Genomic DNA, 17,638 nt, shown 5'->3' with positions numbered 1-17,638 from the left:
CTGCTTTTCTTACCAGCATCACAGTTTACAACACTGTATTAAATTTTATCTTTGTTGACCAAGATTTAATTTATTCAAAAAAGAGAAAATCTAAATTCCCTTATTAAATTCCTGTCCTCATTTTCCAAGGTACTGAGTATCTTGAAACTGTGCTTGAATTTGTGATTTTTTGTTAGTATCTGCCTAAGTCCATCAAACATTATCTATGGATTCATGGGCTTTTACGACCTGATCTGACAAAACAAATATTCATCAATAGACATGTTCAACTGTGTATATTTAAGCATATTCCCAGGTATTGCCATGTCAGGATTATGCAGAAGGTACAGGACAGTGTGTTTATTTTAGCATGGGAAGGGGAGAGAACATAATTTGTCCCACTAGTAAATCCAAAAGTGAGTCATGCAGAGTTTTCCATATAAGAATTAAATCATAAATGGAAGTATAATAAGAACAAGATATACTACTGTTTATTGAATTTCAATATCAATAATCTCTAAATGCACTTTTAGCTTTTCAGAGATGATACAAGTGTGGAAACTTTTTAGGACTCACTAAAAGTGCAGGATGCAGTATCATCATCTAACAAAATGCCCTTTTTGGACAACACTGCTTTGTCAGCTTTAATGTGTTTTTTCTCATCTCTCTACCTTTCTTGGTCCCTTCCATCTAGTCTCCTCCAAAAAGGAGGCCTGTTTTCCTTTGAAGTATGTAATATTTGATGCCAGTAAAAAACACGGAGGAGTTCTACACTCCCTGTTCCTTCAAAGAGTTAAACTTCCTCATAATTCATTCTGTGTTTGCAAACTGCCAAGAAAGATGGGATACTGGAAAGGCAAGGAAGCCTGTAGTAGCATACAGTACACAAATTTTATATAAACCAACATAAGGAATATAAAAGATATCTAAGACACAAATGTAGGTGTTTAGATTTCTGCGATAGAAATTGGATCCAATGTGGCTGACAAGTAATTTAATACTTTTATTTGTAGATAAATTAATTAACCAAGGTAGACTTTAAAACTTTAAATAAATTAACTACTCCTAAAAATTAAATGGACTTTGAATAAGTCTAAATAAAGTCTTAAAGATTAATATCTAAAGTTCTTTCTTTTGTCATTTTACTATCCCACCCACAATAAATCAGACTATGTTACTTCAGCCTGAGTAGAGTCAGTTAGACTCAAGACATGCTGACATGCAACTCTGTTAAGCCATCACCTAAGAGCATTCCTGAGCTGAATTCAGTGGCATTAAAGCTCATGTTTATCTGCTTTTGCACTTAATGCTAACTTGACTTTCCTAAGGTCTTTGCAATACATGCAGATGTACTGGTAATTTCCAGGATTAAATTGAGGTATTCTATGACAAAGTTAACTAGTCTTTTGCGTGCCATGCACAGGACTGTGATTCCCACTGTGCTACCTGTTTCATTTTCCATACTTAACTTTGTTTATTATGGTATTTATATGTATCTTACAGGGTATCTTACATGATTTTAATATTCCTAGGGATGAACAAGAAGCAGCAGAAGGTGTCAGCTAAAGATGAACCAGCTTCAGGCAGTAAGGGCAGTACTACATCACAGGTACAGTACATCAGCCATCTCTGGAAGATTTATGGGTTTATGCTTGGGAACCTGATATCTGACAAGGACGTAATATTCCCTTTGTGAAAGCTAACAGTTTTATTTTACTGAACGAAAGCAACAACTTCAGAGACGACAAACATCAAATACAGCCCAACTGCTTTTAGTAACAATTTATGGGGTATACTGCAGGTCTTGTGCCCTTCTTTTCCAAGAAGAAGAATTTAGGAAGAGAATGAAAATGAAATACAGTTTGCATTATGACCCTTAGCAAGCCCTTGCTTTCTGATTTCTAGACTTGCAGAAGGATGCAAAAGGAACTGAGAGTGGTTATTGCCGGAAAATGAGTAGCGTTTCATTTATCGCAAGTCAGTTTTTCTTTTCCATGGTTTTTACATATTAAACCATTACAATTCTGCTTTATCTAAAGGAAACTCATAGCATTTATGTGTAGGGCTAAATTTTGAGAAAGAAATCTTACATCTGTCTCCATAGTTAACACATAGATACTACAGGATAATCTGGCTTTGGAGAGAGGTTTGTATGTAACAGCAGAAGCCCTCAGAAATGGGAAGGCCAGTAAAGTATCAGGGTAGTGGCCAAAGAAATGGTGATCAAATTCACCCTTTTTTTCCTGCTATCAATTTGTTTATCAGTAATGTTCTGATATTTCTAATATTATTCATTCTGTAATAATTAGGAACTTTTTTTCTGGGTAAAGGAGTTCCAATGTCTCCTATAATAATCCAAGCAAATAATATAAATGTTTTTAGAAATTCTATTACATTTAGAAATACAATGGAAATGTTTTAGAAAGACTGCCTCTATCTTTGTTAATTAATAAATTACTGAAAATAGCAGCCCTCTCCATTGTTAGTTTTTCACTCAGTTTGTCTTACTGCACTAATTAAGTTTTCTCATGTTTTTACATCTCAGTCACAGAAGAAGGGACAACAGTCACAATTTTTGCAAAGCCGTAACTTAAAATGCATAGCCTTATGTGAAGGTAAGCTGAAAGCCCTTGAAAAACTGCTTTAGTCATGGACACGGTGTTACTGGATGCAAATCAGTGAGACCTTTAGTTCTAGGATTGGTTGTTTTGAGGTGGGAGACTCCTGGTAGGCGTATGAGTACTTGCTTAATAGCTGAACTTTATATTTCAGTTCAGAATGTTTCCCTTTTCAAACAAAACCTGTAACACATGCTGAATTTTCATTAAATAATTATATGCACATAGCAACTGATCATCTGGTCTGTCTTTCAAATGTGATCATATTCCTAAGCCATCAAGATAACCCAAGTTGTGGCCTTTATTTGAAACACTGACTTTCTGCAAGCTCTTGACAAATGCATTAAACACTTAAAAGTCACAAAAAAACAGCTTTCCTGTTGAATTTCCAAATAATTTTTCACTGTTCAGGCAAATACATTGTTCATACGGTAACCTGTCCTCTCTGACTGCTTCAGAAATTTTGTGGAGTTAAAATCCAGTGCATATGAGTACAGTCATTTGTGAAAGACTTGGCCATTCTTTTAATAACTAATGAAACCTCAGCAGGTTTTGAGAACAAAGAATTATGAAATTTGAATAAGAATTGTACCAGTAATTGGTAATCGGTCTCATTGGCCAAACAGAAAGAAATTATATTAAACTCAGTTTTCCCTTCATTTGGAGCATTAGTTTATTTTTTGAAGTAAAAATTAAGACAGACAGTGGAAAAGATGTTATTTCAAAATGGAAGATTCAAGCTATATATGCTACTTTTTAATACATATTTTTTTGAGAATGTTCAAGTGAAGTATTTAATATGATTAAGGAGATATCAGTCAACATGAAAATGCAATTTGACCTGGACAGAAAAATTCATAAAATTAGTTCTAAAACTTTCAGAATAAAATACTAAATGAATCTAGGGTTTACTAGAATTAACTTGGCCTTTAATGCCTACAGTTTCTAAATACAAATAGGGACTTTTTATCCATGCTGTTCTTTCCTCACACTTATTGATGGATTATCAATTTTATAAGGGTGAATTTTAAATATTTGATAAAATATATTTTACAGCATTCATAATTACTTCATTTTTCTGTGAAAAGAAGTGTTTAAGGTAGGTGGTTAATATAGATTATAAATAAAATTAATTGCAAGAGAGAAATGATGGTTAAAAATTACGATTCATGGAAGAAATTACATCAAAATTGAATATACATTTAATCATGGTAGTGTTAGAACAGAATAGACTAGACTCTCTGTTGGAAGGGACCTACAACAGTCATCTAGTCCAACCACCTGACCACTTCAGGGCTGACCAAAAGCTAAAGCATGTTATTAAGGGCATTGTCCAAATGCCTCTTCAACACTGACAGGCTTGGGGCATTGACCACCCCTCTAGGAAGCCTGTTCCAGTGTTTGACCACTCTCTCAGTAAAGAAACGCTTCCTAATGTCCAGTCTAAACCTCTCCTGATGCAGCTTTGAACCATTCGCAATTGTCCTATCACTGGATACCAGGGAGAAGGGACCAGCACCTCCCTCTCCGCTTGCCCCCTCAGGAAGCTGCAGAGAGCAATGGGGTTGCCCCTCAGCCTCCTCTTCTCCAAACTAGACAAGCCCCAAATCCTTAGCTGTTCCTCACAGGACATTCCTTCCAGCCCTCTCACCAGCTTTGTTGCTGTCCTCTGGATGCATTCAAGGACCTTCACATCCTTCTTAAATTGTGGGGCCCAGAACTGCACAGAACACTCAAGGTGAGGCCGCCACAAATGCTGAATACAGCAGGATAATCACCTCTTTTGACCGGCTGGTGATACTGTCTTTGATGTACCCCGGGATGGGGTTTGCCCTCTGGGCTGCCAGGGCACACTGCTGACTCACATCGAGCCTGCTGTCGACCAGCACCACCAGATCCCTTTCCGCAGGGCTGTTCTCCAGCCACTCCTCTCCCAATTTATACTGGTGCCCAGCATTACTCCATCCTAGGTGCAGAATCCGTCATTTGTTAAATTTCATGCCATTAATGAATGCCCAGTGCTCCATCTATCTAGATCCTTCTGCAAGGCCTCTTGTCCCTCAAGAGAGTCAACAGCACCTCCCAGTTTGGTATCATCAGCAAACTTGCTAATGGTGCATTCAACTCCTGCACCCAGATCATTGAGAAATATATTGAACAGCACTGGCCCTAGAATTGAGCCCTGAGGAACACCACTGGTGACCAGTCACCAGTCAGATGTAGTCCCATTCACTACAACCCTTTGAGCTCTGCCCTTCAGCTAGTTCTTCACCCAGCACACTGTGAACCTGCTTATCCCACAGTTGGACAACTTGTCCAGAAAGATGCTGTTTAAATGCATTTATAGAAATCTTTTCAAATACAGATTGATGGTGTAGCTTCTACCTAGCAATGAAAACGTTTCTTTCCTGTGTTGTCATTCTGCTGGTAAACAACCTATCATCAAATACATTGCTGTTTTTTAAACATTGAGCAAGTTTTGGCAAGCTTTGTGATCCCCTTGAGTTATAATTGCTGTGCTTAATTTTTTAAAATACTTGGTAGTATTGCAAATCCCAAATTTGTCATATCTCAGTTTCAGGCTTTGTCTTTTACGTCTTATTTTTGGCTCAGCCATCATCAAACATAAGTATCTCTGTTCCAAAGGCTGTTTAGTTGACTCAGATACTCCTTAACAGCCCCGTGGCCATTTAAAATCAGTTTTTAATAAATACACTTTTTCATTTTTCATTCCAATTAGCAACTGGCTCCCATACATCAATTATCTATGTTTTCTGGAAAATATATTTTGGAAACAAGAATTGAGTTCATCTCCCTGTTTGTACTAGCAGCCAGATCAGAGTCTATGCCACACCACATATGAGCAGTGTAAAAGCACACATTCCCAGAAGGCTATTTAAAGTGTATAAAAAAGCAAATCTTTTAAAGCAGTATTTTCCAGGCATGTTTTCATCACTATGAAATTTATTCTTTCCCTGACAGTGATAACCTCATCGGATCTGCACAAACATGGAGAGATATGGGTAGTTCCCAATACGGACCATGTGTGTACAAGATTTTTCTTTGTGTGAGTACAAAGCTTCTTTTAACATTCAACTTCTGTTTGTCCTAGACCTTTTCCCCCTGTTCCCTCCAATAGTTTTAATTGAATTAGATAAGAGACATTTCTTCCCAATACTTTTCAGTATCACTTCATTTTTTATCTTTCTCTGTACTTAATTTTCTTAGGAAATGTATGGATAAGCTAGTGACAAAGGTTTAGTAGTGGTTTTGTTATAGAATAAATGAATGGAGAGTTACTGATTTTTCCCACTCTATAGCATTACCTCATGTTACAGTAAGTCTATCCATGTATCATAAAATACCATTTCTATCTGGCTGTATGTTTGAAAGCTGAGGAATTCATTAAAGGCTTCCTGCCTATGATATAAGCATTTCCTCCCTCACCTCTTATAACTTGTCTCCTTTGGGTCCTAGTGGTGTATTCAGCCTCAGGGTTTCAATGGCAATGGCAGCCTTACCCTTCACTCTCTAGAGTTTAGGATCTGCATATAATGGTGCAGTGCAGCAGAGCATTTTCGTAGAAACATGCTAACATATGGAATAAGCACTCTTGATTATTGAGTGAAACAGTTTTGGATGTTTTTAGGTAGATTAATAAAACACTAATTTGATTTACTTTCTGTACTTTTTTTTTAGTTATGAAGATGGTCAAGTGGGTGATACAAGTATAAATACACAGGAACCAAGCATTCATAAAGAGATTCTTCGAGTCATTGGCAATCAAACTGCTACTGGTTAAAAGGACCACTCTTATTTAATTGACGTGATTTGGAAGCCTTCCTCAGTCTCAAAGCTGGATTTTGAACTGAAGAAGATGCAAAAAACTAATTTATTATTATTATTATTATTATTATTATTAGCAAATTAACCCTTTGAATACTTACTGTTTTCTTACTTAGTATTTCTTATCTCATCAAAATACCTGAGATGGTATGAATTAGCAACTGTAGGGGTGCAAAGTCTATTAATATACTACAACTAATAATAATTAAACAGGCATTTGGCTTGCTGACAATAAACAGACTTTAAAAAGGAGTTTTGTGCTGATATTTTTATATTAAACTTCAATTGGAGGTTTTAGTACTGTATACTGGTATTTTAAATTTAGAATGACTGAATTATAAGTGAGAGAGAAGATTTTATAGCGGAGCACCTGTATTATGCAGGATACTTTGCAATAAGTAAAATATTCTCATATTTAAACACAATAAAAGGTTGTCTGGAACATGTCAAATTAAAGAGATTGGTTACCTGCAGTTATATTTGATTCATTTTATTTTACACAAATACAGCTAGGATTTAGAGTCAAAGGTCAAAACAACAATACATTTTTTATTTAATGAGTGAAACAAAGCAAAAAGTAATGAATGTGATGGTGTATGTTTAGTTTTCTTGATCTTCTCTGGAAACACTGTCTTATCTATTAAGTGGCTCAGTTGCATTTTTTAATTATACAAGCCTAGCAAACATCTGGAAATCCTGAAGCTCTTAACTTCCTTTTCACAAATTTGGTTTTTATATACTAGGTCACATTTTCATCTCAACTTCAGTGAAGCTGCTCTGTGGTTAAATTTAGTCACATATTTAAAAGTACATGATGAATTAAGGCTTTTACATGATTGAGTTGATTATTGATACATCAGAAAATACAAACAAGTGCAAAATTTTACTGACTTGTTGAAATATTTTTATTAATTTATTCCTAAGGGAAAACAAACCAATTCAGATCTCTCTATCCTTTACATTAATAAACGTTTTTTCCAAGTGAACATGATGGCAACACAGGTGGCAGGGGGGGCTACTCTCCAAGGCATAAGGCATATCCTGTGCCCTGCCAAGTGCCCTTGGTGGCCCTCACGGTAGCCATCCTGAAGCATCAATCACACCCTTGAATATGGAGAGCAGTTCAACTTGCCCATCAGTGCAACTATTACAAGCCACCTCAGAAAGCAAAAATAGACTGAATCCTCTATTATGTTATTTCCATAATAAAAATACTGAAGAGCCAAATAACAGCACAACAGAGCATAGGCATGTTTGTTTCTTTTAAACAGAACTGCATTAGATATGCTGTAATGGGTGATGCCTTCTTTCTAGTTCAAGCTACACTCCCTTATTACTTGCTGCAGTTGATGGGCCCTACGAGTAAAATAGTGTTATTGGGCCTAGGAGCACATACTTTGAGATGTATTTTAGCATACTTGCTGGGGACTTCAGTTTTTCTGGGTTCACATCCAGACCTGTAAAGCCAATCCTGTTTGCAAATCCCTGTTTTGCTATTGAATTTCCATTGACTTTCAACCCCATTTGGTGGGCCCCTAACTTGAAAATCACAACTCTAATTCTTATCTTTTGTGTTGGGACACAGGTTAACTTCTTGAAACAAAGAGGATTCCTGAAATTTGTCTGTCTACGTAAGGACTGGCTTAGGTTGTGTAAGTGCACAAAATCAGCATAATTCAGAAGTGGAGCTGAAACCCTGGAATGACCACCTCTATAATTTGTCCTGCCATATGTGTCTGAATCACTATGTTTTACATAACAAAAAGAAACTAGGAAGCAAGTGCACAAAGATACCCCCTACGTTGACTTGCTGGGCTGATAGTCCACCACTCTGGGAGGCCTTCTCAAAAAACTAGGAGAAAAGAAAGATAAGCATGAGTGAACTGGAGAAGCCAAGTAAACAGTCATCTTCCCTGTCCCCTCAACCTGCAGCAGGGTCACAAGTGAACACCTTGAAGGAAGAAACCTGGAATGTAGCTATGGCAGCAAGTCAGCTTGGTTTGCACAGTGGGATCATGCTACTGGCCATGCATGGTGCCATCATAAGTACAACCACTGGAAAAGGGAGGGGAAAAAACATCTCTGCCAAATTTTAAAACTGCTCAGAGGTTTGCTTTAAATAGATGAGCAGGAGGAAGGGACAACGTGAGGGAAAGCAGGGCTCTGAGGTATATGGAGGCCTGGGTGTTGTAAGGTGCCCACTTCAGGGAGTACTGAGATGACTGGCTTAGGCATGGGGGAGAAGGGTGGCCAACAGTAAAAGGCAGAATGTGACGAGCAGAGGTGTTACAAAGCAGTGGGAGAGGGCAAAACCTTTCAGGGAAAAAGGTAGTTCTGAAGGGATGAGGGGTTTGCTGGTAGGAAGGAAAAGAAAAAAAAAAAAAGAGGAGCCACCGAATTACTAACAGGCAGCATTAGCAGTTCAGGTCCCACACGGTGCGTGGCAGGAAAAGGGACTGGGAGGACGAAGCTGCAGTGTGGGGAAACACAGCCCATGGAGGTATGGGGCAGCACCATGCCCAGGGCAGCTGGGCCACCTGGGAAGGTGTCACGCTGTAGGGGACAGTGCAATGACACAAGCCCAGTATCACACACAAACAGCAATTGAGTTAAACCAAAATTCACTTGCTACAGAGTAACCCAGTCACTTTCTTCTTTAGCCAATATATTAACGAGAAACTTCTTCTAAGGTGTTATATTATTTGCAGGTGAACCTGAGTCTTCAGATTGTTTAACAAAGTATTAGTTCTCATCATTTTTAAAAGATGAGGGGAAAGAGGGAGGTTCTTTGGGGGTCTGTTACTCAAAAATAAATAGCCCTTTCATAGCAAACTTCAAAGCTGAAACAAAGACTTTTTCACCAAGAACTGGAATGAAAAAGCCCGAGTAGGAGATTTTCTTTGAAGGATTTTTCCCTCATGGTTTTACCCAAGGGTGCAAGTTGCATATTGCCAAATTCTTCCAAATGATTACATTCACATGGATTCCAGGGGATGAAAAATAAAAAGCCAGGGTCATCTGAGGTAGGACCCTGTGTTATCCCCAAAGCCGTTGCTTGCATTTCTCTTCCTCTGTTATCATGCTCACATATTGGTGATAGAGCAATCTTTATAACTCCTGCTGTAAAGGTGTAGGCTTTTCACAGGTGGCTTTTAATCAAAGAAAATAGAGCCCCAGGCTCTACTGTGTCTCTTGGTAGAAATCTCCATGAAGCCATAGCTATCTAGCTGTGACCGTGCCCAGCATGGAGCAACCAAGGGAATTCTTGGGAAAGAACTTTCTAACTTCTTCCTACATCCCGTAACAAATTACAAGCCCTCAAATGGGGAAGGTTTGATGGAAAAATTATGTTAGTAACTTAATGTTGCACCCTAATTATGAATTGCCATATTTATGCTTCTGAATATTTTAAACATTGAGAAAGGAATCCAAAAAGATGCTTTTAAACCTTTCTTGTGATTCAAGCAGCTATTTAGCATTCAAGGGGTTAAACAATTTGAGTTATGATACAAATCAGCATAGCTCTGTTTTCTTCAGCAGCGCTACACTGTTTTGATAACCTGAGTCTTTGGCTCCATATTACTTATCATAAAATAGCCGGTTTGTGGGATATTCTGCTTAATATTTTAGAGGAACTAGTCGATGACACTGGAATTGTTTATGCTTATATTTTTTCTGTGAAGCCCTTGAAAAACTGTTACTGATGCTGTATAATTTTAATATTATAGCTGTTGGTACTAAAAACGCATCTGATGAATAATGCTAAGATTATGCTTTTGGTAATACAAATACAAGATCACTCCAAATGAAGACTTTGTGCTTAGATCAATTATACTTTGCTTATAAACCATTTACTACTGTGGAAGCAATTAGCGTACTTCCAACATGGATGAATGCAAAGTGCAAAAAAAAAAAAAACCAAAAAGGGACAACTGAATGCAGATATTCATGATTTTAAAAGAAACAGTAAAAAAACCCTAAACAAACATAAAACCAGTTTCTAGTTACTTAAGCATTATGTCAATTTAGATGGATTTCTTCTAGGCTCTCGAAAATGTAAGTCAGATAGAAAGTGTACGAGGGAGTTAATGCTACGGGAGCAAAAGCACTCTGTAATCTTAGCATATTCACAACAGTTAGGTTTGGGGCCTGATCCCACGTTGTGCTAAGCACCCATTGGAGGTGCTAAGGACCAGGCCCTTGAACAAACGCAGGTGGTTTTTGTACTAGTCGCTCCTGGCTCTCATGGTAAGTTTTTTAGAAGCCACTGAGGCGGAGGCCCATTGCAATGGGGTCAGCATGCAGATCCCGACGCATCGCCTGGCCTGTAGGCCCGGGTGGGAGTTAGCAGGATTCATCTTCTCCTTGGCTTCATCATGGCGGGACGGCAGCCGTGGTGGCAAGGGTGAGGGGGAGAAGGGGCTGGGAGGGCGGACGGGGCCCAGCCTTGCCACGCACGGCCCCTCCACTGTCTGCCGGCGCTGCGGGCTTTGTGCAGGCAGCCCTGCGGCAGAGCCCGGCTGGCGCTGGCCACACATCCCCTTGTCTCTTGGGGCATGCAGGGTCCTGCAGCACTTTATTTGCAAAACCGAAGCGTTAACCTGGTGTCCTGCACAATCTCTGTGTTACAAACGCTACCTCAAGGTGAAGGGTGGGCCTGTTGACTCAACTGACCGAGGTCTGTTGTTTGGAGAGTGGTTAAGATGATGTGTAGCACTGAAAGTTTTTCAGAAAGGATCTTGAGACTAGTCAGCCAGGGCTGTGATAATAATCAGATTTATTCCTTAAAGCACTGAGAAGTGGAGAGACACTTCTGCTTCAGAAGGGGATAAACAAAAATAGGAAGATTTACTCAAAGCAGAGTGGCATTCTACATGCATGGTGATGTATAAAATGTACAACGATGTCACCAGTACTTTGAATTTCCAGATTTGGTTTTGGAAATGTCAGGTCTGAAAGCGCTGACCTCCTCTGTCTTTCCTGGGGTGGCAGTTTCGTACCCCTGCTCACCGGCTGCAGCAACAGCTGCCGACAAGAGCGGGGGGAATAAAACACCTTGAGCTGCTGTTTCGTAGTATTTTGATTGCGTACTTTTGCTAAGTTTCAGTCTGCCACAGAACGGCTACAATGTAAATTACTACCCATTACACTTTGCATTGGGATTTTGTATACATACTAGGCATAAGACTTTTGTAAGGAAAAAAAAAAAAAGAATTCAAGTAGTTTTTAGATGAACATATCTAGTGTGTGAAAAACCTGTTAAAGAATAGATTACATTAAGCATTTACCAGCAAGTCAGTAAAAATAGTCCTTATACACAGACATTCAATATAATTTAATGTTCTAAAAATAATTTTTTAATTTACCCAGTACATATAGTATCTTTGAATTTTAAGAAGCAGCCACTCCTTTATGTAAACATAAAATATGCCTATGTTTCTTTTAACTCTACAGCCTTTTTTTCTCTAAATAAATTTATGAAATTCTGTGCACAAGACAGTATTGCAGTCTGCTATTTAGCCTATGGTGCCTTAGAGTTACTACAAATATTTAACAAAATGTACATAATGTAAATACTGCCAGAAGATCACTAAGGCCAAATATTTTCTCTATTCACTTTTTACTGCACTTGCTTTCTATTGCTATTTAAGCCTCTTTTATCCAGCTTTGTAACAGTTATAACATTGTAGCCAATGTAAATGTTTACTTTCAATAAATCAGAATTTGTTCAACAAGTACTGTGCATTTGGGCACTATTTTGAGAACTCTGTTCAAAGTTAAAACAGTTGTCTAAGAATTAAACTGCATCTGAAGCAGTTTCTTGACTTCTGCTAATCTCAACGACATCTAAAGGTTATACAGTGCTTTTACATATATTATTGGAGTAAAGGTTTTCTGCAGTGATCTTTCTAAAAACACTTAGATGAACAGTAAAAGCAGCTTTCCATGCTGTGTTTATCTAAATGGGTTACACAACTGGTTCAAAATAGAGATACTGGAATTAAAACAGTATTTTGCATGTACAGTATTATATAAATGCATAAAGATATCTCAAGATGCATTTTATAATTGTTTTTAAAGAAGTAGTCCTCTGGTTTTCTGTAGAGCTGTTTTTGTCATGAAAACAGAGCAAATATATGACAAACCATGTCGTACTTTAATGTGGGTATGTTTAAAGTATAAATGCACATCTGCAGCTCATAAAATATGCAGACATTTGTGGGACTGGTTATTAATTCAGTGAGTGAACTTTTTTTTTCACTGCCTATGAGCTCATTTTAATTATATGGGTGGATATTAACTTGTATCTTTTGAAAGTTTTAGCTTTTGCTTTGTTAAATTTATTATTTTGTTATTGCAGATTTTGGATTGGAAAAGTCAAAGTGGTACTATTATTTTGAATGCTGTTAAGTATTTTACACAAATATAACTATGGGAGAGACGAAAAAATACATCGTCGCTACCTTGAATGACTGATAATTTGCCTTTGATTGGAGTGTACAGGCTGGAGCTTGAATTCTGTAATGGAAGAGATACTCCATATTTTGGGGACCTTAAAGTTGGAAGAAACAGTGACTTCCAAACTTGCAAAACAAGAACTGAAACAGTGGTGAAATCTCAGACTTCATTAAAATCAATACCCACAGATAGCAGGAGGAACAGCATTTATACCAGCTTTGGCTTAACTGCTACTCCACTTCCAAGTCACTGCATCACAAGCTTTCTCAATATGCATCAATAGTCAGTTTTTCCACTGACAATGTTTATGGCATATTGTATTCACCTGCTGAACAGTTCAATGTGGGACCCAAGAGATTAGTAATCTAAACATTAATTGACAGCACTACAAAATTATTGCAATGGACCAGAGCTGCTTTCAAATGCACACATTGCCTTTTTGACAGGAGGAAGAGCAGAAAATCTAAGAAAATATGTTCACTGGAAAAAGTATGTGCTGTATTCATTAAACCGTGTTTGCATGCTTGACCCACTTCTTTTTTGTGAATTACTGTGCAGTGCAGATTGCAGCAAATAATTTTGCACAGGTCACACAGCCTGGGCCCCCTCCAAGAGGGATTTGTCCACCTGAAATATTGAGGGGCTGCTTAAATAGAGCTGCAGTAAATGAATGAAACCAATAGTAGCTGAGGGCCACAATTTTGCTATGCCTCAGCTCTCAGCACAGTGCAAGCTCTTTAGTTACTAAAGAGAAGCAATCTTAAGGAATATAACAAAGGCTTACTTTAGGGCTCAGTGCCTTGCAAAAGCCTAGTGTCAGAACAGGTGAAAGAGGAACAGCACTTGAAAAAAATACCCCGTAGATTTTAAATTGGCATTTTTTATTAGCCCACATAATAGCTCCCTCAGGATGATTTTCTTAAATGTGGCAAACATTTTCCATTCACATTCAAGGGAGAGAAGTGTAATTCAACACACGGAAATTGAATCCTCTGAACAGGGCATGAGACCCTTTTAGTAGCAGCACTGAATGTAGTGAGCCCTTGTGCAAGGCGTCAGCTATTGGATTTCAGCCAGTTCCAGAAAACTGGCATTTTGCAAAATGCTGAAGCGGTGGGAATAACACTAGCAGCAGGAACAGTGACTGCTGCCGAAGCAAGAGCAGCACAAGTCTCCAGAGATCACGTCTGGAAAAAAATACAGGAACTCCTGGCTTAAGGTTTGCTCAACAAAAGCCAGAGCTTATCATCAGCAAAGCAATTCTAATTTGTAACTTTTAATGAGAAAGCTTTCCATTGTTTGGGAGAAACGAGAAAAAAAAAGTTAGTTTTCTTCAACCTGCTGCCCTGTAGCTGTATAGCTCAGTCTAATAGTATGCTTGGGGCAGTGTCCCACTGTACTTGCATGTAACAGGCTTACTTACAGGACTAGCGACTTTCTTACAGATCTTGGGCAGAAAGAAGAATGGCTCAGCTAGCTGACAGTTCCTTGGAGCCTGTCTCATATTTTATTTACATATTCTGATGGAGTCTGTAAAGGTAAAACAGTCCAGAAAGGGAATGGGCAGCTGATATTTTCCTTGCTGGCTTTCAACTCTGATCAGATTATTCTTCCCATGCGAGCTGTTGAACAAATAATTTTGCTGACTTTAATAAAAAAATCTTGGCGCCCTCCATCTCTCCTAGACAAATAGCTTGGGGTTGGGGGTATTCCTGCTTACAATCACCTACCAAGTTTAATTCAGTATGAAGAAGTTAGAGGATGAGAGGAGTCAGAGCCCAAGCTAATTTTAATATATATTAATGTAAATATGTAAGTATATATTTAAATGTAAATATATTTGCATCTATATATAGGAATGTAAATTAAAACAGTTCTATTGACTCAAAACTAAGGATCAGGATATCATAGTTTACAATACTCTTGACAAATGCAGTGTGTTGCAAATACAGTTTTTAACTACCCTAATGTGGTAGCTTTTGGTAGATCTGACTTGTCTTTTGGCAATCACATGTTTTGCTACAGGCTTTTAAATTCTTGCCCATGGGGAATTTCAAACGGCCAGTCATGCCTCCTCTGTACGTGTTACCACATACCTGGCATGTTGCTCTTCATGCAATATCCCATCTGTGTGACGTTGCATTATTCCACTATTTGGCTCTTTATTATCTTCTGCAAACTTAGATTTCATGCCTGCCATGCTAATCAGTAGGCCACAAATATCAAAAAGCTCAAGTCTGTTCTGTGGCTCCTGAGCTGCTCCTACTTGAAACATTTTTTTTCTGCTTAAAAAGCATCTTGATTTATGGCTATTTGTGAAGGAAACACCAAGGTCTCCCTTACTACCTTATCTTTTAGTATCAACCTTTCTTCAGATTCCTTCAGATACTGTATGCTTTGGACATTTGCATATTTTTTTCAGCTGCATCTCTTGAGACTACCAGTAGCATTTTGTCCATTTTATGCCCTGGTTACAAAGGTCTTTGGGTGGCTGCTAAACAACTTGCTAAACTTAAGCTGTGGCACTTCTCTCTAACAGGCTGGCTTATCTTTTTTGTCGAGATCTTTTTTTTTTTTAAAGTCTCCAGTAGTCTCTTCTGCTATGAAAAAACTACATTAAAAAGAGAGGACTTGTTGGGGAGATGACTATTTTTATGTTTGTTATGTTGTTCAATGACTTCATATTCTGTATAGCTATGCTAATGTGACCTGAATTTCTGATATATTGCAGTTCTCTTCCCTGTCACTTGCTCTTTTGCTCACACAGCTAGCCTTTAAAAAAGCATCAAATATTAGCATTAAAATACAATACTGAGGATATTTTAGTTAAAATGCAAAAATATGTGGCCACAAATAATAAAAAAGTATTGAAATTACAGTCCTGCAATATGAAAAGCACGTGTACAAACTATTAACCTATACATGAGAACAAGAATGTGTGGCTGAAAGAGTATGCCAAGAAGGATGCTGTTAAAAGCTAAGGAGTTTTATATACACAATTTCCTCTCATAATTTCCTTTCATCTAAGCAAAATTGGCAGTGTAAGTTTAAAATACTCTCTACCTGTAGTTCTGGCTATGTCTTTAAATAGGATTCAGGTTGGATTGCTGATCTTCCCTTCCCAGATTCTTCTTTTCCTGTGTTGTTAGTATTAGGAAAGCTTACTGGGGTCTTAGTTACTTTAAGGAATGTTATTGATCTCCTAGATTAATCTGCTTGAACAATTCCATAAATTGGTTTGAAATGGGCTTCTTCATCAATAAGCTACCATATGCATTTGCTTTCTTTCCACAGAGATTTTTTACATTTGTAAACCCCAAGTCCACTTACTAACTTTTCCTTAGAGGATTCAAAGATTTGATGGCATGCGTGTATGAGATTTATTATGAAAACTTTTCACTTGTTTCTTTGTAAGTGGAGTTTCCATGGCCTGGGCACCAGATGCTTTGGTGTGGTGCAACAGTTTATGAATTGGTCCAAATGAGGACTAATTTTGGTTTTGGCTTTTAGGGTATCGTTGACCCATTGGATAAAGCTAAAAATTCTGGCTGTTCTGCTCTAATTCTGTTATCCGCAAATTATGTTACTTTGTGTAAACTGTTCCTTTGCATTGACTGCTCTGTAGATCTTATTCACATATATTCTTGCCAACTCTAGCATGCATGAATGCAAAGAAAGAAACAAAGCTACAGTAAGTATGTGGTTCATGGTCCATGCTGACTGGAAATTGTGTAGGAGTTCATGTAGGGTAAAATTGTGCAAGGGATCGCTCTAGCCATTATACGAGCTGTACAGTTGCATTTCATGCCCAGCAATGTTCTTGAGCCTGCTCAATTTGCTCAACAGCCATCCTGGTCAAAGTCAGGAGTTTTGTTTGTCTAGACCTAGGTCTTTGCTCCGTAGTGGTAAAGCTATTCCTTGGTGGAAGATTACATTTCTTAAGGCACTGTTGTGCTTGCTTTTCACTTTGTACAGTCTCCTGTGGGGAAAGCAAATGCAAAATGGATGAAGGATGCTATTATTTTGATTTGTAGCATTATTCCCACATCCTGAGTCAGTACAAGTGATTCCACAGCATTTAAGTCAATTATGATTCAGGCCTCTATATAGACTTCAATATCAACAATAATTACCTTTGTTTTCTTTAACTATGTATACATACACATGCATATATCCTTTTTAATTTTCATTGGCGAGTTGGTGTTTGAATACAGGAAAGTGGGGACCATTGTTTTATATACACAGAGACTGTCTAAACTTGCAAAGATGGCTGAGAAAGTAGAGCTCGATCATGAACGACGATTTATTCCAGTGCTCTGCTGAACAGAGACTACTGAATCTTGTGGGTGGTTTTATAAAAAAAATGTGAGCCAACGTCAACTGGAAAGTTAAGTCTCCATGATCAGAACAGATTCAAAACCAAGCTTCTTGAGGTGCAAGGCTTGTGGTTTAACATATTCCATTCCAACAGCCCCAAAACAAGGATTCAATTAAATACTTGTACTTGCTCTTTTTTTTCTTTTTTTTTTCACCAGAAGCTTTCTCTGGGCAAATAAGTATATCCAAAAACTTCTCTAACTGTAAAAGCTATTGCCATTTAATCACAGCTGTGTCAGTTTAAAGATGTGATTTCCACAACTTAGTCCTTTAGATTTATGGTGCTCTCTATGATTTTTATTTTTCCCCCACATTATGAATGCCTCATTTCTCTTGAGGACCATAAAAACTTGAAAGGT

At 37.9% G+C, this 17,638-nt stretch overlaps 1 protein-coding gene across 2 annotated transcripts in view; it reads left to right on the top strand.

Moving 5' to 3' along the window:
• Window positions 1–6,695, top strand: part of PARP8 (poly(ADP-ribose) polymerase family member 8) — a 119,352-nt gene extending 112,657 nt beyond the window's left edge. For both annotated transcript variants that reach the window (XM_052775733.1, XM_052775732.1), the window contains 4 exons: window positions 1,512–1,588; window positions 2,525–2,594; window positions 5,580–5,664; window positions 6,297–6,695. In XM_052775733.1, coding sequence (XP_052631693.1) covers window positions 1,512–1,588; window positions 2,525–2,594; window positions 5,580–5,664; window positions 6,297–6,399 — 335 coding nt within the window. In that variant the 3' untranslated portion in view covers window positions 6,400–6,695. The remainder of the gene's footprint in view (window positions 1–1,511; window positions 1,589–2,524; window positions 2,595–5,579; window positions 5,665–6,296) is intronic.
• The last annotated feature ends 10,943 nt before the right edge of the window (window positions 6,696–17,638 follow it).

This window comes from Harpia harpyja, chromosome Z (assembly GCF_026419915.1).
Source record: "Harpia harpyja isolate bHarHar1 chromosome Z, bHarHar1 primary haplotype, whole genome shotgun sequence".
Lineage (NCBI taxonomy): Eukaryota > Metazoa > Chordata > Aves > Accipitriformes > Accipitridae > Harpia > Harpia harpyja.
This window is presented reverse-complemented; position numbering and strand designations above follow the sequence as displayed.